At 43.2% G+C, this 23,575-nt stretch overlaps 2 protein-coding genes across 2 annotated transcripts in view; one reads left to right on the top strand and one right to left on the bottom strand.

Moving 5' to 3' along the window:
* The window catches only part of adam19a (ADAM metallopeptidase domain 19a), a gene marked incomplete at both ends in the record, with an annotated part of 148,134 nt that extends 131,564 nt beyond the window's left edge, over window positions 1-16,570 (bottom strand). The window contains one exon of the mRNA XM_083640268.1: window positions 16,441-16,570. Within this exon, the coding sequence (XP_083496394.1) occupies window positions 16,441-16,570 (130 nt within the window). The remainder of the gene's footprint in view (window positions 1-16,440) is intronic.
* Window positions 16,571-23,360: 6,790 nt separating this feature from the next.
* LOC310779682 (phosphomevalonate kinase-like) overlaps window positions 23,361-23,575 on the top strand; it is a gene marked incomplete at both ends in the record, with an annotated part of 612 nt that continues 397 nt past the window's right edge. Inside the window, one exon of the mRNA XM_083640183.1 lies at window positions 23,361-23,575. This exon is cut by the window's right edge and continues 397 nt beyond it. Within this exon, the coding sequence (XP_083496309.1) occupies window positions 23,361-23,575 (215 nt within the window).

Raw genomic sequence — 23,575 nt, 5'->3', positions numbered from 1 at the left:
CGCGCGAAGGACCGAGCCACCAGGAGGCACCAGAACGCACAACATTTGGGGAGTTTGATTGGACCCATTGAAAAGTGCATCAGAACATTTGTCGTCAACACCCACCCACCCCGTCACATACACACTACTCTCCCCTCTCAACAATGTTCAGTCATTGTTATCTCAATTACTGTCTAATGGTTGTTTGTTTAATGCTTGTTTTATTGTGCATTTAATGGTGTATTAATTATCATTCTTATTTTTTGCTAGGGACTGTATATGCATGTATGTGTTTTCTAAAAGCCTAACCAGGGACATGGGCTGCAAATTAGCTATGGCTAGAAGTCCTATATACACTGACTGCATCGGTTGCACTTTATTTAAATGTAGCAATGCTTATGTATTGTCCCGGTCAAATAAATGAATAAATAAATAAATAAATAAATAAATAAATAAATAAATCCCAACCCTCTTCTCCTCCCCGCCTCTCTTCCACAGACACTAGAGGTGCATCACCAGAAGACCCAAGACCCAATATTTCCCCGGTCAAGAATACAATATTATTGCGATTTAAAAATATTGCAATATGTTGGGATTTTTATTACCCTTTTTTCCCCCAAATGTCCCCAAAGGAAAAAACTTTGTCAGCATCTGTTTTATCTAATCAGATAAAAGTTTCCAGTCTGTTCATCTCACTTTAATCATTTTCATTGCAGCAAAACTGCCAAGCAGACAGACCGATCAACACTGTCATAAAGAAAACCTGTCATAAATGTTGCATACACCTGACAATTTATATAATAAAATAGTGATACTTGGTTTCATGTATAAAAATAATATTGCCACACAAAATACTATACTGTATATATTCCCCCCTAACAGACACACACCTCTCTCTCTCTCTTCTCCTCTACAGAGCCTGAGGGACTCTCAGCAGAGAGAGAGAGAGAGAGAGAGAGAGAGAGAGAGAGAGAGAGAGAGAGAGAGAGAGAGAGAGAGAGCCTGAGGATTCGCGCTGGCACCCGGCAAGCCATCGCTGCAGGCTGTAAGAAAAGAATCGGGGGGCCGGCTGAGACAGAGAGAGATAGAAGGTGTGTGTGTGTGTCTGTGTGTGTGTGTCTGTGTGTGCGTGTGTGTGTGTGTGTGTGTGTGTGTGTGTGTGTGTGTGTGCGTGTGCGTGTGCGTGTGCGTGTGCGTGTGTGTGTGTGTGTGTGTGTGTGTGGGGGGGGGGGGGGGTCTTCTTGAGAAATGGCTGCCTGGAATCACTTGTAGAGGAAGTGGAAGGAGCTCTCTGAGACAAAAACAGCAGAGATAAGAGGAAAAAGTACCTAATCTCCACAGTGTGTGGTGGAGGAAGGGGAGGGGGGGCGTTCAGCTGGTAAAGTTAGTAGATTCATTCATTCATTCATTCAAGCTTTATTTAAACTCAGAAATACACTGAGGTAGAGATCTCATTTACAATCTAGCTGAGTATAAGACATAGACAAAAACACAGACAAAGGATGCTAAATACCAAGAAGAACCATAATAGGAAGAATCCGTGAAAACAAGACCAGCCGGAAGTGAAATAAGAAGAGAATATAAATGTGTAATGTCCTCAGGATCAAAATGAGCTGAGGTTTAGGGATGTCGAACTCTATTTCACATCAGCATTATGGTTGCCCTCAAAGGGTTGGTTGTAAATGTAAGACAATATAAATGTATCTAACCTACATGTTATCATATTTCATAATTGCCCTCTGATTTGAATATTATCGTTTTTTTTGTAATAACTTAATACTTTATAACTAGCTCTGAAAGCAGAATTATGGGTTAAAGAACATTTTAATTGGTTTGGAGAAGACCGACACGCAGCTGTGCTAGCTAACTCGCTATATGTTATGTGGACATAACCACACATTTTCTCCACTGTTTCGTCTTGACATGAGGGTGAGTACACGGATGGCAAAATGTTCATTTTTAGGTGAACTATCACTTTAAAGACAAGATTTACCCCCTAAGAAAGACTGAAAGTCCGTTCCAACACTAAATTTTGATGATAGAAATGACTCCTCCCACTTGGCTTGTGTTGCTAAATGAGGGTTTTCTTGAACTGTTGCCATGGGAAACGTAACGGTATATCGCACAAATGCGGATAAGTCACCTGATTTGGACTAAAGCAAACGGACTAGAGGTTTTAACAAGCCTTAAGTGCCCCGAGGCAGAATGCAGGCACTCCACTGGCTCCTCCATCGCACCCTAGTCTTCTCTTATAGCGTATAGCTCCTATATCCTCAAAATCCCTCCTCGCCTCTCTCTCTCTCTCTCTCTCTCTCTCTCTCCCTCCCTCTCTCTCTCTCTCTCTCTCTCTCTCTCTCTCCCTCTCTCTCTCTCTCTCCCTCCCTCCCTCTCTCTCTCCCTTGATCACTCTCTCCTCGCAGTTCAAAGAATCCTAAACTCATCCCGATCTTAATGAGGTGCTTATCCCTCTGCCTCTCCTCTCAAACTGTTTTTCTATCTGCACGCTGATCCCTCACACACGCAGGGATAACAGACACCTTGTGTGTGTGTGTGTGTGTGTGTGTGTGTGTGTGTGTGTGTGTGTGTGTGTGTGTGTGTGTGTGTGAGAGAGAGAGTCCAGTGGAATAATAACCAGATGCAATGCTACAGTGCAAAATTCACAGCAATGAACATTTTCAAAAATAGGTTTTGCTTCTTTCTATCACCAACTGCCGATAGCATCGTTCATCCCTGTTCTACACTTGTATTTAGGGTGTCTTGGGGGGAAATGTAAACCAGAAGCCTAGAAAGTCGTTAATAGGACCCTTTTCACAGCAACCGTTTTGAGGCGGTAATTATTAAAGCAGGTCTAACCAATAACATTAACGAGGGCCCTGGCGCTGGAAAACCTAAACGGAATGGAACCATCATTAATGGTATTGGTTACACCTGCTTTACCACCTCAAAACAGTTGCTGTGAAAAGGGTCTATGGAATACAACTCTGACACTGTTATTCTCCTGTAAATCATCGTTTAAATAGCATCTGAAACTTTGTTCTCGCAAAAAAAGGCAGTTCAATTATGTTAGGGTCTCGTTTTCAATTGGCCTTTTTCACAGCGGCCATCGTGGGTCTCAAAGGCAAGAATTAACACAGGGTGCAAACCAAAACATTAACGAGGGCCCCGGCACGGGCGTCCGGGTAGTGTAGCGGTAGATTCCCTGCCTACCAACATGAGGGTCGCAGGTTCGCACCCCCGTGTTACCTCCGGCTTGGTCGGGGCATCCATACAGGCACGATTGGCTGGTGTCTGTGGGGTGGGAAGCCGGCTTGAGGGTATGTGTCCTGGTCGCTGCACTAGCGCCTCCTCTGGTCGGTTGGGGCAGGAAGGGAATTGGTGGGAATAGCATGATCCTAGAGGTCAAAGAGAGTACCCGCACACCAGATGTAACAGGGCTAAAAAAGCCACAGAGGAGGTCCAGAGGCTGAGATCAAGCAAAAAAGACTTACTTTATTTTACATGGTGCAGGACAAAACAGTGCAACAAAAGAAAAAGTGGATTTAAAAGGCAGCAAACGTTTCAGTCGAGGACTATCATCAGTGCTACTAAACATACAGGTCTGACAAGGACAGGTTAAATAGACAGGCAGGTACATCATGTTGCTCAGGTGCCATCAATCAATCAGCTTTCAGCTGATTGCATGTGAGCCAGACAAAGTCAGGTCACTGTCAATTAGCTGAAAATAAGATTCTTCACCAAAAACAATAGATAATAGATAATGGCTGTAAATCACAAGAAAGTTCCACAAATATGCAAAGGTTGCCACAATACACTCATCAATGGAGAAAAACAAAGGGAGGCAGAGTCATGGAAGGAGCCATGGAGGACATAGGGACACGCTGGTACATGTAGACACTGTCCAGAGGCCTAGAGGAAACAGGCTAGAGACAAAGTTTCATTCAGCCCTAGAGGTTGTTCAGTTTTAAGTTTGAAAATCCATTTGCTCTCACATTGGAGAAGTTTTGTTTCTAGATCTGTGTGTCTACGACTGGGGTCGACCTTATCAATGCCACAGAATCTCAAAGCAGTGGCTGGATGTTTAGCTTCCAGGAAGTGTCGAGCTACAGGTGACTTAATATCACCTCTGCGGATGGAGCTTCTGTGTTCATTGATTCTGGTTCTGAGCTGTCGATTTGTTTTCCCCACATACTGAAGTCCACAAGGGCAAATAAGTAGATAAATAACATTAACAGAATGGCAAGAAATACATTTGTGGATCTTGAATTCTTTCTTAGTTACATGGCTGACAAAAGAGTTGGCCTTCCTGTGGTTTTGACAGGAAGTGCAGTGAAGGCAAGGAAAGAAGCCAATAGGGCCGTCAATCCTCCTACTTTGTCCAGCATGAAAAGTGTCCGCATGTACCAGCAGGTCACGAACGTTGTGGGCTCTGGAATGCACAAAAAAAGGCAAATTAGAAAACGTGGGTCGTGGGTCAAAGCCTGTTTTCTAATTTGCCTTTTTTTGTGCATTCCAGAGCCCACAACGTTCGTGACCTGCTGGTACATGCGGACACTTTTCATGCTGGACAAAGTAGGAGGATTGACGGCCCTATTGGCTTCTTTCCTTGCCTTCACTGCACTTCCTGTCAAAACCACAGGAAGGCCAACTCTTTTGTCAGCCATGTAACTAAGAAAGAATTCAAGATCCACAAATGTATTTCTTGCCATTCTGTTAATGTTATTTATCTACTTATTTGCCCTTGTGGACTTCAGTATGTGGGGAAAACAAATCGACAGCTCAGAAGCAGAATCAATGAACACAGAAGCTCCATCCGCAGAGGTGATATTAAGTCACCTGTAGCTCGACACTTCCTGTAAGCTAAACATCCAGCCACTGCTCTGAGATTCTGTGGCATTGATAAGGTTGACCCCAGTCGTAGACACACAGATCTAGAAACAAAACTTCTCCAATGTGAGAGCAAATGGATTTTCAAACTTAAAACTGAACAACCTCTAGGGCTGAATGAAACTTTGTCTCTAGCCTGTTTCCTCTAGGCCTCTGGACAGTGTCTACATGTACCAGCGTGTCCCTATGTCCTCCATGGCTCCTTCCATGACTCTGCCTCCCTTTGTTTTTCTCCATTGATGAGTGTATTGTGGCAACCTTTGCATATTTGTGGAACTTTCTTGTGATTTACAGCCATTATCTATTATCTATTGTTTTTGGTGAAGAACCTTATTTTCAGCTGATTGACAGTGACCTGACTTTGTCTGGCTCACATGCAATCAGCTGAAAGCTGATTGATTGATGGCACCTGAGCAACATGATGTACCTGCCTGTCTATTTAACCTGTCCTTGTCAGACCTGTATGTTAGTAGCACTGATGATAGTCCTCGACTGAAACGTTTGCTGCCTTTTAATCCACTTTTTCTTTTGTTGCACTGTTTTGTCCTGCACCATGTAAAATAAAGTACCGTAAATTCCGGACTATAAGGCGCACCGGTATATAAGCCGCAGCACCAAAATTGACTGTTTTTTACATATATAAGCCGCACCGGACTATAAGCCGCGGGTGTTTTGATGTTTAACTCATTGAATGCCATGGACGTCCTTCGACGTCCAATTAAATAGTGACGTAGAATGCCACGGACGTCCTTCGACGTCCAATGCGTTTTTTGACGGTGGGACGTCGATCAAAGCCTTCCGCAGCTCCTGTACAACTATAGTAGCTATTGGAGGTGTATAACCTATTTTACGGACTCATTAGGTGGCGACAGTGCTTGCTCGGTGCAGTCCAGATTAGAGACAGGTCCGAGAAACAGCCTAAAAGCCGTGGATCAAAGACAACCCGATGCATGCTCCCAGAGCCATTTGCTCTGTCGCGGGAGCTGACATTGGCTCCGAACAGGAGTCAATCCGCGCTCACAACTGAGCCCCTCTGTCCCTGTCTGTCTGTCTGTCTGTCTGTATAGTTTCTCCAGCCGATTAGCAGACAGGAAAGCAGCCCCTGACGCCAAACCATTCAGCAATCCGGGTTGGCTCTTCCCTGCTGTGGCGCTGAGAGCCGACAGCAGCACACAAATGCAGCACTCCGAAAATATAATGGTTGCGTGAGGCTGTGTGCAGTGTGGGGAGGAGTTTACGGGGGGAGGGGGGAGGGGGGTGGTGCCGGGTGGTGCACGCAGGGCATCACACAACAACTACGTCACTACATCAGAAAATATTATCTTCAGACTCAGTGAATGTGCTTGAAATGCTGCATTTCACAAAAGGCGGATTATCTCAGCTAATAATTTGAAAAGCCTGAAAACGCTGAAAACAACCTATCTTCTCCGGCTCATAACTAAAGAACGGAAAATGGTATCAATAAACTTTTTTTTGCTGATGATACAATAGAGCCAGCTCGTTCTTGTGCGTGTTCGGTGTTTACATAGTAATATCACACAATATTCTGTGGGCCTCGAGAAATCACTGAAAACGCTCTGAAAACTCTGGCACTGGGAGCATCCGTTCTCCAAAAGTGGCTGGCACTGAATGAGTTAATTACCATATGTAAGGGTTCGTGCACAGAGAGGAATGTCGGGAAAGAGATGGCTGTTTGGGGAAGCTCCCATTTATTAACATTTCAACAAAACAAAACAAAAGTCAGGTCACTAATCCCCAGACAAAATCACACAACAATAGGCTATATGTGCAGCAAACGGCTGTAACCAGAGAAGTCAAGTCACTAATCCTCGTCTTCCTCTTCTTCCTGCGTACTGAAACCACCAAAGTCCTCATCTTCAGTGTCGGAAACGAACAGGTTCAGGGTGGCTTCGTCAACCACTCTCCTCTCTCCTTCATTGTCACTCAAAACCAACGAACTCCTCTTCGTCACTGTCGGCATCGAACAGCCTCTGAAGCCTCTGACGGCCCTCAGCGCCAGCTGTGGCGGCGTCATCCTCTTCATCCCGCAGCAGTCCAGCGTTTTGGAACCCGTTGGTGATTGTGGATGTTTTCACACTCCTATAATATTCCGTGATCTTCCTTTGTGTGAATTCGCCGAAGTTTGTGATTTTCTCCTGGTAGTCGGGAGGGAGTTGTTCAGTAGTTCTCGCCCGGACGGACAGTCCCTTTCGTCTCATGAATCGGAAGCACCAAGATGGGCCACCTATGAAATGTTCAATTTTCATTTCGGTGGCGACTGTTTTGGCCTTCAGTCGGATCTGCACCGTGGAAACGCCTCGGCCGTCTGCTCTCTGGGTCAACACCCAATCTTCAAGGGAATCTTCAAGTTCGGGCCATCTGCTTTTATGACCTCTGAAGGACTTTTTGGTCTTCTTGCACTGAGACAGTTCCTCCTGCTGCACCTTCCAACGCCTCACCATTGACTCGTCGATGCCCAGGTTACGCGCTGCTGCTCTGTTTCCCTCTTTTAATGCGAGATTGACTGCTTTCAACTTGAAAGCTGCGTCGTGTGAATTTCTGCGTACCTTCCCCATGGTAAGTGAGAGAGTGTTGCTTCTACTGCTCGTCTTGTTGTGAATATTCCTTGATCTTCCTTTGTGTGAATTCGCCGAAGTTTGTGATTTTCTCCTGGTAGTCGGGGGAGGGAGTTGTTGGCCGAGTGGCCGTTTGCTTACCGTAATTACCATATGTAAGAGGTCACGCACAGAGGGGATTGTCGGGAAAGAGATGGCTGTTTGAGGAAGCTCCCATTTACCGTATTACCGTAACATTTCAACAAAACAACATAACACAACACCACCTTTGTTTATTTTTTACAGTGCACACAGTGTCCGCGGTGTGGTGAAAAGAGGGCAAGAGAGGAAATTAAAACAGAAGTGGATTTATAGTTAGAAAGAGTGCTAAAAAAGAGAGATTTTATTTGTATTTTTTTTTTTTTTCTGAAAAAATCCATAGATAACCGCACCGTTATATAAGCCGCAGGGCCAAAAAACGGGGAAAAAGCCGCGGCTTATAGTCCGGAATTTACGGTAAGTCTTTTTTACTTGATCTCAGCCTCTGGACCTCCTCTGTGGCTTTTTTAGCCCTGTTACATCTGGTGTGCGGGTACTCTCTTTGACCTCTATTGTTAGTACTTCTGTACCGACGCACCCAGCCAAACTTTTTTAGATGCCTTTTGTCGGCGCAGTCTCACAGCTTTTTCCCTAATAGCATGATCCTCCCACGTGCTACGTCCTGCTGGTGTAGCTCCCGCTGTCACGTGAAAAGAAGCATCTGGCAACTGCGCATGTCTCAGAGGAAGCATGGTGCTAGTCTACGGCTCTCCCCAGATCGACAGAGGGTGGAGCAGCGACCGGAGCAGCAGGGGGGGAAATTGGCCAAGTACAATTGAGGAGAAAATGGGGGGGGGGATCAGGAAAAATCTAAATAAATTAAATAAATAAAAATAGGGCCCCGGCACTAGAGCACCTAAATTGATTGGAAGTTGGAAACCCTCATTAATGTTTTGCTTGCACCTGTGTTACTTCCTGCCTTTTAGACACCAAATGGCTGCTGTGAAAAAGGTCACTTCAGCATAAAAGCATTTCGAAATGTAGGAGTTTGTGTGGAGCTGCGTTAGCGCACATCCTGGCATGCAGCACTAATAGGAAGCTTTCAGAAAAACATCACTTCTCTTGAACCCCTCCACCTACACACACACACACACACACACACACACACACACACACACACACACACACACACACACACACACACACACACACACACACACACACAAACAGAACAGTGGCAAAATGAATAATGAGTGTAAAAGCGGCCCACGCAGCAGAGCAGAAAGGCCTCTCCACTAGATGACTTTGTGGGCGTTTTCACCAATAACAGCCACACACACACACACACCCACATACGGCACTAACAGCCCGCGTGTTCGAGAGCTCTCACATCATCCCGTACGGTTTTCTCTGGGCTCTCTCGCATGGTAAAAGCGTGTGTCTGGCTGGCAGACGCCCTGGCAGCCTGGCCGTCAACGGGCCATGTTGCAGGCAGACATGGTGGAGGAGAGAAACCTGCTAAGTGCAAAGTTAGTTGAATCCCAGCTGGGAGAAGAAGGAGCTGTCGAGTTTGGAGGTGTTTGTTTTGACCTCTTCATAATAGAGCCGAGTTTGAATTTGAAGAAGCAGCAGGGGAGCGTTTCTACCAGCTCAGGATGTGATGTTACAACCCTTTTGTGCCTTAATCCAAGCAAGGTGAGCGTTCATACAGAAGACAGCTCAATCCAGAAAGTGCGGATTATCATTTACAGTAACGGCGGCTGGACTACACTCGTTACATTAAAGCTGCTTCTCCGACCAGAACTTCTTAGATTCATCTTGTTCACGACATCAAGCACCACTAGGACTGTAAATTCCTACTTGATGGACTTTTTATCTCTGAATATTGACATGACCGCGAGGCTGCATAATTACACTCCGATAAATCCCTTGTATGTCATCTTGATTGTGGCAATAAGTGATTGTGATATAGAGGAGACACGTCAGATAAGAAGCAGCATTCAAAGTGAAAATCCCCTGCATCACATCAAACAGACACTGACAGCCAAAGTCCCTCCCCTTCCCTTCAGACCCTCTATGTGCACCCGCATCTTAAAGGAAATAGGAATGGTGGTGAACGGAGAGAGAGACAAGATTTTCTTTTGATCCCGTTTGAATTGTGCTATGAGGGACACACATGATGCTTGTCAATTTAAAAGTTAACTTTGCAAGTCAAGAACGTCGCAGTTTGTGGTTATAAATCAGAAAGACTACACACAAGCAGTCGCATAAGGGGCGTCTCTCCCACCAGTCTATTGTTGTTGTCGTTGGTGTGACGTATATAGTGCGAGACAGAGTTGATTGAGCGGTTTCACACAAAACTAAACGTTACGTTTCAGTTTCAGCACAAACTGCGACTTTCTTGACGTGCAAAGTGACCTTTTAAATTGACAAAATGTACATGTGGACCTCATGGCACCATTCAAATGGGATTAACAAAAGGTATTGTCTCTCGCCGGCGTTTCACCATTCATATTTTTGACCTTGGTACGCAGGGCGTATAAAGCAAACCCCGCCGTCCACGCAGCTTCCCTTGTGAGCCAAAACGAACGTTCAAAACAAATTAAGATTCCCGTCCATTTTTACCAAGGTCACATAAAAGCTGTGAAAGATTTCAAAAGAGCACTGCAGCAGCAGCCAGGCTGCGCGAGGAGCTGTCTCCTGCTTGACACGGCAACAACATGTAGAGAAGAAAGAAGCTAGCAGGACTGATATGGCTCCTGCTCTGATAAGGTCACGCATAAAGCTGTTTGATCATATCTGAGAGTTCCTCATTGAAATGCATCAGTTGAGGCCTGAGAGAGAGGAGAAGAGAATGCAATTGTGATTTTTTTTTTCTTAACTCTCCCTTTCAGATGTCTGTGTAGACGTGGCCATATATGGAATACAGGAGCTCCGATGAGAGAGTGCCTGTTTATCGCTTCTGCTAGATGCATTTGTGTTGAATTCTGTTCTTCTCGGATTTCCCCACTATTTTCTCCCCGATTGCTGCTCCACCCCCTCTGGCCCATGTGGGGAGAGTTGTAGATTAGCAACATGCTTCCTCCGATACATGTGCAGTCGCAGGTTCGGGGGGGACCCTGAGGAAGCCAGTAGGCGAAACGCGTTGTTCGTGTGCCTTTTTGTACTTTTTTAAAATAAGATGAATTAAAGTGAAGCAATTCAGCCTTCTTGTGTGCGCTGACTCCTCCTTCTTCAGCAAGATATATCAATATCAGCGATAGACAATTCATCAATGCAATAAGAGAATAGTTCAATATATATCGATATGTCCCTTGATAATGGAGCGTGCTACGAGTGACACACAAATAGCCAATCAAACAGACAAATCCCTAAGTTCCCAACCGAGCATAACTATTACACAGCTGCAACACTCATTTTGTGTTTTTTTCTCATGGTCTTTATTAAAAATAGGTAATTAAAAAATATCAATAATTATGGATATCGATTCCTATGAAATATTTCATATTTTATTTTTTGCTATATCACCCAGCCCTATCATTTTATTTTATATTTTGCAAGATTCTTTCCCTATAGACCTGCATTTGCGTGGGCGGTTTTGTGTGCATTTTGGTGTTTTTTGAACAGTCAGTCTCTGTGGTGAAAACCAATGTGGTATATCTGGTAACCCGACGCTCCAAAGATATAACTTTCAGTTTCATTCTTTCAGTCAAAGTTCAAAAACCAAATCATGAAAATAAATGAAACGTTAAAATAAATCTGCTCAGGAGGCACTAATTGCAACTCCAGGGTATTAACTTAAAAGTTAAATTCAACAACTTTTAAGACCTTTTTTAAAACCTTTTCAAGACATATAATCGTATAATAAAGACGTATAATCCATACTGCTTTATGATCACTGTTACAGTAACGTATAATCCATACTGCTTTATGATCACTGTTACAGTAATGTATAATCCATACTGCTTTATGATCACTGTTACAGTAACATATAATCCATACTGCTCATGATCACTTTACAGTAACATATAATCCATACTGCTTTATGATCACTTTACAGTAACGTATAATCCATACTGCTCATGATCACTTTACAGTAACATATAATCCATACTGCTTTACGATCACTGTTACAGTAACATATAATCCATACTGCTTTATGATCACTGTTACAGTAACATATAATCCATACTGCTTTATGATCACTGTTACAGTAACATATAATCCATACTGCTTTATGATCACTGTTACAGTAACGTATAATCCATACTGCTTTATGATCACTTTACAGTAACATATAATCCATACTGCTTTATGATCACTTTACAGTAACATATAATCCATACTGCTTTATGATCACTGTTACAGTAATGTATAATCCATACTGCCTTTATGATCACTGTTACAGTAACATATAATCCATACTGCTTTATGATCACTGTTACAGTAACATATAATCCATACTGCTTTATGATCACTTTACAGTAATGTATAATCCATACTGCTTTATGATCACTTTACAGTAATGTATAATCCATACTGCTTTATGATCACTGTTACAGTAATGTATAATCCATACTGCTTTATGATCACTTTACAGTAACATATAATCCATACTGCTTTATGATCACTTTACAGTAACGTATAATCCATACTGCTTTATGATCACTTTACAGTAACATATAATCCATACTGCTTTATGATCACTTTACAGTAACGTATAATCCATACTGCTTTATGATCACTTTACAGTAACATATAATCCATACTGCTTTATGATCACTGTTACAGTAACGTATAATCCATACTGCTTTATGATCACTGTTACAGTAACATATAATCCATACTGCTTTATGATCACTTTACAGTAACATATAATCCATACTGCTTTATGATCACTGTTACAGTAATGTATAATCCATACTGCCTTTATGATCACTGTTACAGTAACATATAATCCATACTGCTTTATGATCACTGTTACAGTAACATATAATCCATACTGCTTTATGATCACTTTACAGTAATGTATAATCCATACTGCTTTATGATCACTTTACAGTAATGTATAATCCATACTGCTTTATGATCACTTTACAGTAATGTATAATCCATACTGCTTTATGATCACTTTACAGTAACGTATAATCCATACTGCTTTATGATCACTTTACAGTAATGTATAATCCATACTGCTTTATGATCACTTTACAGTAATGTATAATCCATACTGCTTTATGATCACTGTTACAGTAACATATAATCCATACTGCTTTATGATCACTTTACAGTAACATATAATCCATACTGCTTTATGATCACTGTTACAGTAATGTATAATCCATACTGCTTTATGATCACTTCACAGTAACATATAATCCATACTGCTTTATGATCAATTTACAGTAACATATAATCCATACTGCTTTATGATCAATTTACAGTAACATATAATCCATACTTCTTTATGATCACTTTACAGTAATGTATAATCCATACTGCTTTATGATCAATTTACAGTAATGTATAATCCATACTGCTTTATGATCAATTTACAGTAATGTATAATCCATACTGCTTTATGATCACTTTACAGTAATGTATAATCCATACTGCTTTATGATCACTGTTACAGTAACGTATAATCCATACTGCTTTATGATCACTGTTACAGTAACATATAATCCATACTGCTTTATGATCAATTTACAGTAACGTATATAATCCATACTGCTTTATGATCACTTTACAATAATGAAAATCCATTGATTACAACGGACGGTGTTCTGTCAAAAAGGTCTGCCTCGTTGGCACCAGGGATTTCTCCCCACTTTGTTACTGCGAGTAACCACACGGTAGCAACATTACTTGAGCGAGTACTCAAGTACCAGAGTACTCAAGTACCAGAGTACTCTCGCCCATCCTGCCACGAGCCTGCCCGCGTAGGCGGCTTGCAGCTCCCCAAAAACTGAAAGCTATTACCAAGTATAATGCACTACATTCTCTCCTCGGCATAACTTCTAGTCATTGAAATCCTAGTGAAATCACACCATTTACTCATTGTTATAAAATAGAAATTTCCATCCTGCATCGTGGCACCAGTTGTTATAGAATAGAAATGTCCATCCAAAAGGTAAACAGCAAACCACTTGAAGAAAAATCACTTGTGATCAAAAAGATGGAGCCAGGAGTCAGAAGTCGTCTTAAATGAAGTATTTAACATAGATCTTGGCCAAGAGATGCAGCACTCTTGTATATTCACGAATGGATTCACAGGCTGACATGCAATGAACAGAGAGTGAGAGATACTTATAGGACACACATCAGATTACATGTGTCTTAATGCACATTTGAAGGCTAATCTGCAGAGAACCTATCTGCTATTCTGGCTCTGTACAGGACATACTAGTGACACAGTGACAGTGTACAGAGTGAGATAGAGAGGAGCTGCAAATGTACGCTACAGGTTATCTGAATATGACGTCTGTCTATGTATGTATAATAACTATGTGTAACTTATATTAACTAGTGATTGTCCAAATAAGGGCTAATGTGATTAAAATGTCCCCGTCACTCATCTTGCTGGGGACTCCCCTGCGACCCCCTGCTGAAGCTGCAGTGATGTTACAGTATATGGGACTAGCTGCCGCAGACAACGTTAAAACTCAAGTATACGTTGAAAGCATGTTTCTCACTTAAAAGGGGATGTGTTCTTCTTGTGTAAACCTAATCAAAACGACCACAGTTAAAAGCCAGCAGTGACTCATATTTACATTTGAAGGACATTAACATAACTTACATTATTCTGAGTTTTGGCCACTTAAGCTGTAATGTCATCCAACCTGCTACCATGTGACGTGACTTTGAGAGGCATTCACAGCGTTACCACAACATAATAACCAATACTCTCCTCCATAAACTGGTTAATATGATCATGAACATAACTTAGCCCTTTCAGATGGCGATGTTATCCGTTTTAGGGAGCTCTGATAGATAGATAGATAGATAGATAGATAGATAGATAGATAGATAGATAGATAGATAGATAGCCTAGTAGTTCATTCTCAGCTAATCAAGAAAATGGAAATAATTTTCCAGGACACCACATGGTTTTCCAGGACATTTGACTATTTCTCTAACTTTCCATGCGTTTTCCATGACTGAAAAATGTGTAAACTGTTTTCCAGGATTTCCAGGTTTTCCAGGATGCATGGGAACCCTGATGATGCAGTTGATCAAGAAGCCGAAGCATGCGCGAATCGTCGTTAACCACATTAACTTTCTTCCAGACATCTTCTTCTCTGTGAATAGGGGGCTTTGTTACACTCTCGTCTGGTCCTGGGCAGTTAAACCCCACATGACAGTTGGTCGGTCAGGATGATGTAACGCATCATCATACCAGCCCATTATCAGACAAGTTTCACTTTGGCTGGCTGAGAATGGGGCATTGCAGAATACATTCAATTCAACGTTTATAGTTCCTTTGTTTCAGGTCATTTCAGATATCGCCTGTAGGAGTCCACGCCAAGTCGTTAAGACAGACAGGCCCTACTGAAGCGTTTCCAGAACGTCCCATTAGCAATTTTCAGCAGGACTGTTTCAGTCCAAAAGAGAAGAATAAGTCATTAAAAAAGAAAATGTCACCTTTTCTCAAATATTTGCCATGGCAGTGGCAAGCAATGTTGGCTACTGTAGCCTACTGCAGTGTTTCTCAAACTTCTCCATGCCAACGACCCCTAAACTGACAAATTAGACCATGGAGAACCCCCATTTGATATGATTTTGTCCCAGGGTCCCCCATCTGACAAGATTTTTTGCTTTTAGATGTTAAACTGTATGAAAGCCATGATCAAAATACGCATACTTTTTTTGTCATTGTGTTACTTATGGATGGAATTATAGTGAAAATGAATGATTCCCCTTTTTGCCGGGGACCCTGGAACCCCCTCAAGGACACCCCCCCCACCACCCCCCTTCACTTTGAGAACCACTGGCCTACTGTACTGTGCTGTGCTGTGCTGGACGGCTGTATTACACAACTCAATGTTTCTAACAGACCTCTACTACTCTGCCTTTTATGGACAATACAGGAGGTCAGACCGGAGTCTGTCGTCTGGGGGGAATTATGTATGAATTAGGCTACTGCTACAGCTAATCTTAGTTTTGACTGTATTTCACACTTTCATTTGATGCTCCACAATCTAGAACAAAAATGTAAAAACATTGATTTTATGAAATCAAGCAAAAAGTTTTGGTTCACCAAAAGGAAAGCCAGCCTCTAGCCTATTTCTTAATGACTAGCTAGATGAAAAGACACTCGGGCAAAACTCCATTCTAAATCTGAAAACGGAAACCTTGCTTCTAGGCAAATGTACATACACACTTTGTAAAAACAAGACTTGTGACATTTTATGAATCTGGGGGGTCTTCTGTTAAATTCGGCATAGAGAACCGGACCACAAACCGGCACTCTATTTCAATAAAATTACAGCGTTGAGAATTGGTTGAGCAGCTACTTGCCGCCCTCCCAACTATACCACCGTGTATTTTAGTGGGAAATGATGGTGGACACTGGACTGGGAATAACGGGCGAACCAGTTATGAAAGTTGACATTTGATTGAAAAGGGTGTTGCTTTCTCTATCGCAATTATGCCTAATTGAAGAGTGAATCCAAACTGTAGGAGTGGTAGCTACTATAATAACTGCCTGATAGGCATACTGTAAACAGACATAATTTGGATGGGTGTTTTACGCAGCGCTCTCTCCGTACTCCGTGAACGGAACGTATCGGGAGGCTGACCACAGTAACGGAAAGTTTCAATGCCCATCCCAGCTTCAAATAAAAACGCTCAAATGTTACAAAACAGACACATCGGCTATTACATCTGTCAACAGTATGTTACAGTATACATATTGATTAATCGCCCCCCACGCAACTGGTAGATCATTCAAAAGAGATAAGTTTTCCAGGCTCGTCCATACCTTGTTGTCCCGTGTCTCCGCTGGCTGTGTCCAGCACGCCGCTCAGCAGAAGAAGGGGGAGGAAAGCGAGTAGCCGTCCACATGTTGCCGGTGATGTGTGGGCATGTTTCTGCCTGTGTTTGCTGTACATCCCTGTCACAGAGCCAGCTCGGTACCACACACCGTCCGTCCTCCCTGCCTCACCTCGCCTCGCCGTCAACCTCCTCTCTGACTCCCTTTCTCATTCCAATGATTCCATCCAGCGTCAAGCCACCAACAATACAACACAGCACTTCCGCTCTCAGCTTTCAAAATGTGTTATAGCGCGCCAAGCGCACGTAGGGTGAATGGAGGTATTATGGGACACTTTTTGACTTTTCGCCTTGTGGAAGCTTTTTTGCCATCAATTAAAAAAAATAGCCCAACACATGATACATTTCTGTAATAGTCAAGATGTTACCTAACCTTCTGAGGTGGAATGAAGGTTACATTATATTCCAAGGAGGCGTGGCATCCTCTTTTGTGTGAACTGACCCAAAATCCCTTTTTTCTGTAACGTTTCGTATTATGGGACAAAATGTTTCGTATTATGGGACAGATGCCTTATGATGAATTTAGGCTAGTGTAAGCATTTACTACACAATTTAATTCATACTTTGATATAATCTGACATGCACATCTTACTTTTCCTATTCATCTTTATAAATTAACACTCCATGTTCATTTAAACTGTTTTATTTAATGTTTAAAACTCTGTAAACAATTCAAACAACAATCGGCCTGCCCTCACTGTCACAACAACCCCCTTAGTTGTTGAGTTAACAGTAGGTTAGGTTTAGGATGATTAAGTTGAGGGGTGGGGTTAGGGTTAGGATGATTAAGTTGAGGGTTAGGGTTAGAATGATTAAGTTGAGGGGTGGGGTTATGGTTAGGATGGTTAAGTTGAGGGTTAGGGTTAGGATGATTAAGTTGGGTGGTGGGGTTAGGGTTAGGATGATTAAGTTGGGGGGTGGGGTTAGGGTTAGGATGATTAAGTTGAGGCATTGGGTTATGATGGTTAAGTTGAGGGTTGGGGTTAGAATGATTAAGTTGAGGGGTGGGGTTTGGGTTAGGATGATTAAGTTGAGGGTTAGGGTTCGGATGAGTATGTTGATGGTTGGGGTTAGGTTTAGGATGATTAAATTGAGTGGTGGGGTTATGGTTAGGATGATTAAGTTGAGGGTTAGGGTTAGGATGAGTATGTTGGTGGTTGGGGTTAGGGTTAGGATGCTTAAGTTGAGGGTTGGGGCTGGGGTGATTAAGTTGAGGTTTGGGGTTAGGATGATGAAGTTGAGGGTTGGGGTTAGGATGATGAAGTTGAGGGTTGGGGTTAGGATGATTAAATTGAGGGTTGGGGTTAGGGTTAGGATGATTAAGTTGAGGGTCGGGGTTAAGGTTAGGATGATTAAGTTGAAGGTCAGGCTGGGATGGTTATGTTTAGGGTTGGGGTTAGGGCTAGGATGATTCAGAGTCTATTAATATTAACCAATTGAAGTGGTCAGCTTTTTTTTGCCTGCCTATTTGTTGGTAACCACTAATCTATTCTAGAGAATAAACAATGGTTCTCTATTGCAAGGTTGATAATTTTGTTCATTAGCAAAGCCTTTTAGCACTGTCCCATAATATGAAAACATACTGTCCCATAATACGAAACCGTGTTTCGTATTATGGGACAAAATGAAAACAACCTAATTCCAAAAATAAAACTTTGTTTTGTTTTGTTTTTGTTTTGTTTTTGGTTGCAAACATGCATCATATTCATGTTCCATCAAAAGTTTGTGCAATATATTAGCTATGAGAATTTTATGACCTTATGATGAAAACTAGCTAAAGCTTATGTCATTTTCCTCACCTCATGCCCTGCAGGGTCAACCTCCTGTTTGAAGCTTGCCCCGCCCACATATGTGATGTCACACCAATGAGGGCATGCGATTTTGATTGTGTAGTTTCACAGGTAGGGCTCAGAAAAAAAAGTTTTTATTTTCACTCATCAGGCAAGAAAATATAGCCTCTATAGCTTAAGTGTCCCATAATACGCTATGTCCCATAATACCTCCATTCACCCTACGGGTTTTAGGCATACGCACCAGAGAGCAATTTGTCCACCGTTCTCTTTTCATGTAGTACATTTCATAAAATGCGCATAAAAACAGTTTTACTACGAGGGATGCACCGAGCAGCATTTTGGTAAACAAACCGCGTTTCCGGGGGGAAGCTGTGCGGTGTACAATATAAAAACTGCGACACCACACAACTTTAACACGACTCGCATATATTATACATTAAACACTTGAGCTACTTCTGCTCTCACTCAAAATGTCAAAATATAAGCGATGTCATGTATAGTTTTTAAGATATTGTTTGTTTGGCGCACACCCACACACCGCAGAGTCCCCCGGGCCGGAAGTCGAGTTTGTTGTCGTCGTGACGTCACGCGACGCAGATTCCTCATATAAGAACATTTTCACTCAGACCAAAACTTTTGAGAAGGGTATCTTGAAACTTTTTAAAAAAGAGGTCGAATTCATTTATTTTTAATCCACTTTTTTTTTACCCTTCTGGTCTGAAAATATATGAGTGGTGGTGAACAACGTCGGCGAGGGACTTTTTTTTAGATCCCACCAAGATCGGTGTAGGAAATCCGAGGGCAGGTGACGTCACAGGGGCGTTCCTGACCTTTGAACTATGAGATTTCTAGTTCCCAGTACAAATGGAACGGGCAGCTTTTGTAAATTACAATTTTGCTGTAACCATCATAAAGCAAACATCCACCAATATAAATAAAATCTGGTACATTTTCTTGAAAATAATTCATGTATGGTCTTTCCACAGGGTATCTTTCATCACAATAATCTTGTATCATTTTTGTAAACCTAGAGTTTGATTCCATATGTCTATAGACCAAATCAGCGGGATGTTTATGTGACCAGTGGCCAACAGATGTTACAACCACGAACTATATGTATACAGGTGGGGAGCCAACCAGAACCATGAGACAGGACACCAGGAGCTGGATACACAATAATCTTTATTACAAAGTATGAAAATATTAGAAACCCCAGCCCACAGTCCAGGTGCAGTAGGTCCCACAGTGTCCTCTGTCCGCTCCGTTCGTGTTCCAAACACCTCCAAGGAAGCTACGGGGGAATAATGAGACAAGTCACTTGACTGGGCAGAGGCCCAGGCTCCCGAGGGAGGTGGCAAAACCAGCTAGTGGTCAGAACTTGTCCAGAGTAATGGGCAAAAAAAAGAAGGAAACAGCACTGCAAAATATCACTGCAAATCCACACGTGATTTAAGAACCTCTTGGGTATTTAGCTTTATGCTATGGAAAGTTGAAGGGGGCAATGCTCCACGCTCCACAGTAATAGCACACGTGATTATAACTTCTTCACTTATCAAAAGCACGCTTTACACCGCACGTCAAAAAGGGACAGCTATAGCTGACATAGCAGGCCGTTCAAGTGGCTAGGTGGTATGTGGGCTTTGTTTAGATGGGGCGAGGTACAATAAAATGGCACTCAAAATAGGCTACAGTGTCAAAGTACAAATCTAAAAACAATGTTCATCTGGTCAGGCCGGGTACATCAGTAAAAAAGGGTAGGAAAGGCAGGAGGACAACAGGAAGGATGACAATTTGCAGGAGACATAAGAGGGGTACTTAGCTGTAAGAGGGGTGCGTCGTGACTACACCCCTCTACATTCCAACGATGCTTCCCCTCCGAAAAAGCTGTGTGGTGCAGTCCCTCTGGCCGTCAGACTGCTGTCAATGGTGGTGGGTCTGGATACCGTGCGCCATCGGGAGTTTCACTACTCGTATCGTAGCTCTGCCCTCTTCCAAACGTCCCGTCAACCTTCTGGTTTGGCTGCTCTTGCCCGGGACTGCGTTTGTTCCTGCGTCAGGTTTCCTTCACCGTCAGGTCTGCTTCACACTCAGGTCTGCTTCACATTCAGGTCTGCTTCCCCACACCTTGCCCAGCACCCTCCCCACTTCGACATCGAAGATCCCCCTGGTTCTCCACCACGTCTGCCTTCTCTCCCCTGCTCTCACCTCCACGGCTGCCTTTAAAAGGGCGAGAAGAACGCCAGCCCACTGCAAAAACCCCAGTCTCCTAATCAGCCGCAGCTGTGTTCAATTAGGATTTTCCCACACCATTCAACCATTCACTCACTCGTCTCAACCCCTAAAGTTAATTTACAGGGACAAAGCATTTAAAAACTGGCCTGTGACATCCTCCCACACTTAATGGTTCTAGTCCCTTAGAACCCTGTCCACATCCCTGTACCTTGTTATGCAGGGCCACAAACATGACAAACAAAATCCACATCCCTGTACCTTGTTATGCAGGGCCACAAACGTGACAAACAAAAGTCCACATCCCTGTGCCTTGTTATGCAGGGCCACAAACATAACAAACAAAGGTTCACATCCCTGTACCTTGTTATGCAGGGAACAAATATGACAAACAATAAAGTCCATGATAAAATCATTTCTGCCTGGCCTGGACCCTGTGATCCTTCTCCTGGCATGTCAGATGGCTAAGGAGGCTCAACCCACGTGTACAAAATCCTGCCGACAAACGCCAAATGTGACCAGTGGCCAACAGATGTTACAACCACGAACTATATGTATACAGGTGGGGAGCCAACCAGAACCATGAGACAGGACACCAGGAGCTGGATACACAATAATCTTTATTACAAAGTATGAAAATATTAGAAACCCCAGCCCACAGTCCAGGTGCAGTAGGTCCCACAGTGTCCTCTGTCCGCTCCGTTCGTGTTCCAAACACCTCCAAGGAAGCTACGGGGGAATAATGAGACAAGTCACTTGACTGGGCAGAGGCCCAGGCTCCCGAGGGAGGTGGCAAAACCAGCTAGTGGTCAGAACTTGTCCAGAGTAATGGGCAAAAAAAAGAAGGAAACAGCACTGCAAAATATCACTGCAAATCCACACGTGATTTAAGAACCTCTTGGGTATTTAGCTTTATGCTATGGAAAGTTGAAGGGGGCAATGCTCCACGCTCCACAGTAATAGCACACGTGATTATAACTTCTTCACTTATCAAAAGCACGCTTTACACCGCACGTCAAAAAGGGACAGCTATAGCTGACATAGCAGGCCGTTCAAGTGGCTAGGTGGTATGTGGGCTTTGTTTAGATGGGGCGAGGTACAATAAAATGGCACTCAAAATAGGCTACAGTGTCAAAGTACAAATCTAAAAACAATGTTCATCTGGTCAGGCCGGGTACATCAGTAAAAAAGGGTAGGAAAGGCAGGAGGACAACAGGAAGGATGACAATTTGCAGGAGACATAAGAGGGGTACTTAGCTGTAAGAGGGGTGCGTCGTGACTACACCCCTCTACATTCCAACGATGCTTCCCCTCCGAAAAAGCTGTGTGGTGCAGTCCCTCTGGCCGTCAGACTGCTGTCAATGGTGGTGGGTCTGGATACCGTGCGCCATCGGGAGTTTCACTACTCGTATCGTAGCTCTGCCCTCTTCCAAACGTCCCGTCAACCTTCTGGTTTGGCTGCTCTTGCCCGGGACTGCGTTTGTTCCTGCGTCAGGTTTCCTTCACCGTCAGGTCTGCTTCACACTCAGGTCTGCTTCACATTCAGGTCTGCTTCCCCACACCTTGCCCAGCACCCTCCCCACTTCGACATCGAAGATCCCCCTGGTTCTCCACCACGTCTGCCTTCTCTCCCCTGCTCTCACCTCCACGGCTGCCTTTAAAAGGGCGAGAAGAACGCCAGCCCACTGCAAAAACCCCAGTCTCCTAATCAGCCGCAGCTGTGTTCAATTAGGATTTTCCCACACCATTCAACCATTCACTCACTCGTCTCAACCCCTAAAGTTAATTTACAGGGACAAAGCATTTAAAAACTGGCCTGTGACATTTACATTTACTTCCGGGTACCCCTGGGTCCACACATTATAATGGCGGTGGACGGCACAAACTGACGTGTTGAAGACAAAAACAGACAAAGAAGACAAAAATGGTTTGTCCGTGTTGTGTTGTTGTTTAATATCATTCATAACAACACTTTCACTAACGTTAGTGGAGACCAGACTAGCTAATTTACCTGTTGGACCAGACTAGAGTAGACTTGAAGCTAAATTAAATTGACGTGGCGTCAGTAGCTCTGTCTGTACCAGGCTCTTTCTCGCCGAGAAGAGCCTGGTGACGCGAGGTTACTCTGTCTGTAACGTTAACGACTCTGCAAAAAAACAGCGAGTTTGACAGACAAACAAACGTTATTAGCTAGCTAACACTACATAAAACAAATACAGAAGAAAGGCTAGATACGTCGGACAAGCATGTTTACCAACCGTTTAACCATTTAAATTGAAAGTAGTCGGCCGAAAACAACGAGAGGGTTTGACAGCATTTATTTGACAACACGCACATTTAAACCTGCCGCCTTCCCCAAGTGGTACCCGGAAGTAAATTTGTTTACATGGTGACGTCACGGTGATTTGGTCTATACATTTTCGTCCAATTTTTACACCTTTTTTAATCACACCCTTATGCTTTTATTTTGAAGTCCAAATCAAATAATATTGGCTCTTATTCCGTCTAACTCTGTCCAACTTGATACCACCTGGCACTCAAGAAAACAAGGGCTGGATTTGATTAAGGCTGCCTTCAAGTTCTCCTCGTAAACTCCACTTCTAATTTCAGAGGTCATTCTAGTCTTCCAGTGGTTATCGAACTTTTTCCACGCGAAGGACCCCTAAATTGACACAAATTAAACCACGGACCCACATTTAACACTGCAACATTCACTCTGCACTGAGACATCGAGTACTCGAGTGACATCACCATTGATAGACATCACCAATTCTCTATAATAAGTGTCGTGATATCATCGAGTGATCAGTTATTGTCGATGATCAGTATGGTGGATCTCTGTAAGCCCAAACTCATCCTGCTGTTCAGCGGGAAGAGGAAGTCTGGGAAAGACCACGTGACCGATCACATCCTCAACAGGTTAGGTTCTGATGTGTGCTGTGTTCTGCGTCTGTCTGGTCCTCTCAAACAGCAGTATGCTCAGGAACATGGTCTGGACTTGCAGAAGCTCCTGGGCTCTGGCTCGTATAAGGAGGACTTCCG

The sequence above is a fragment of the Poromitra crassiceps genome (genome assembly GCF_964638095.1).
Source record: "Poromitra crassiceps genome assembly, chromosome: 7".
Taxonomy (NCBI): Eukaryota; Metazoa; Chordata; class Actinopteri; order Beryciformes; family Melamphaidae; genus Poromitra; species Poromitra crassiceps.
This window is presented reverse-complemented; position numbering and strand designations above follow the sequence as displayed.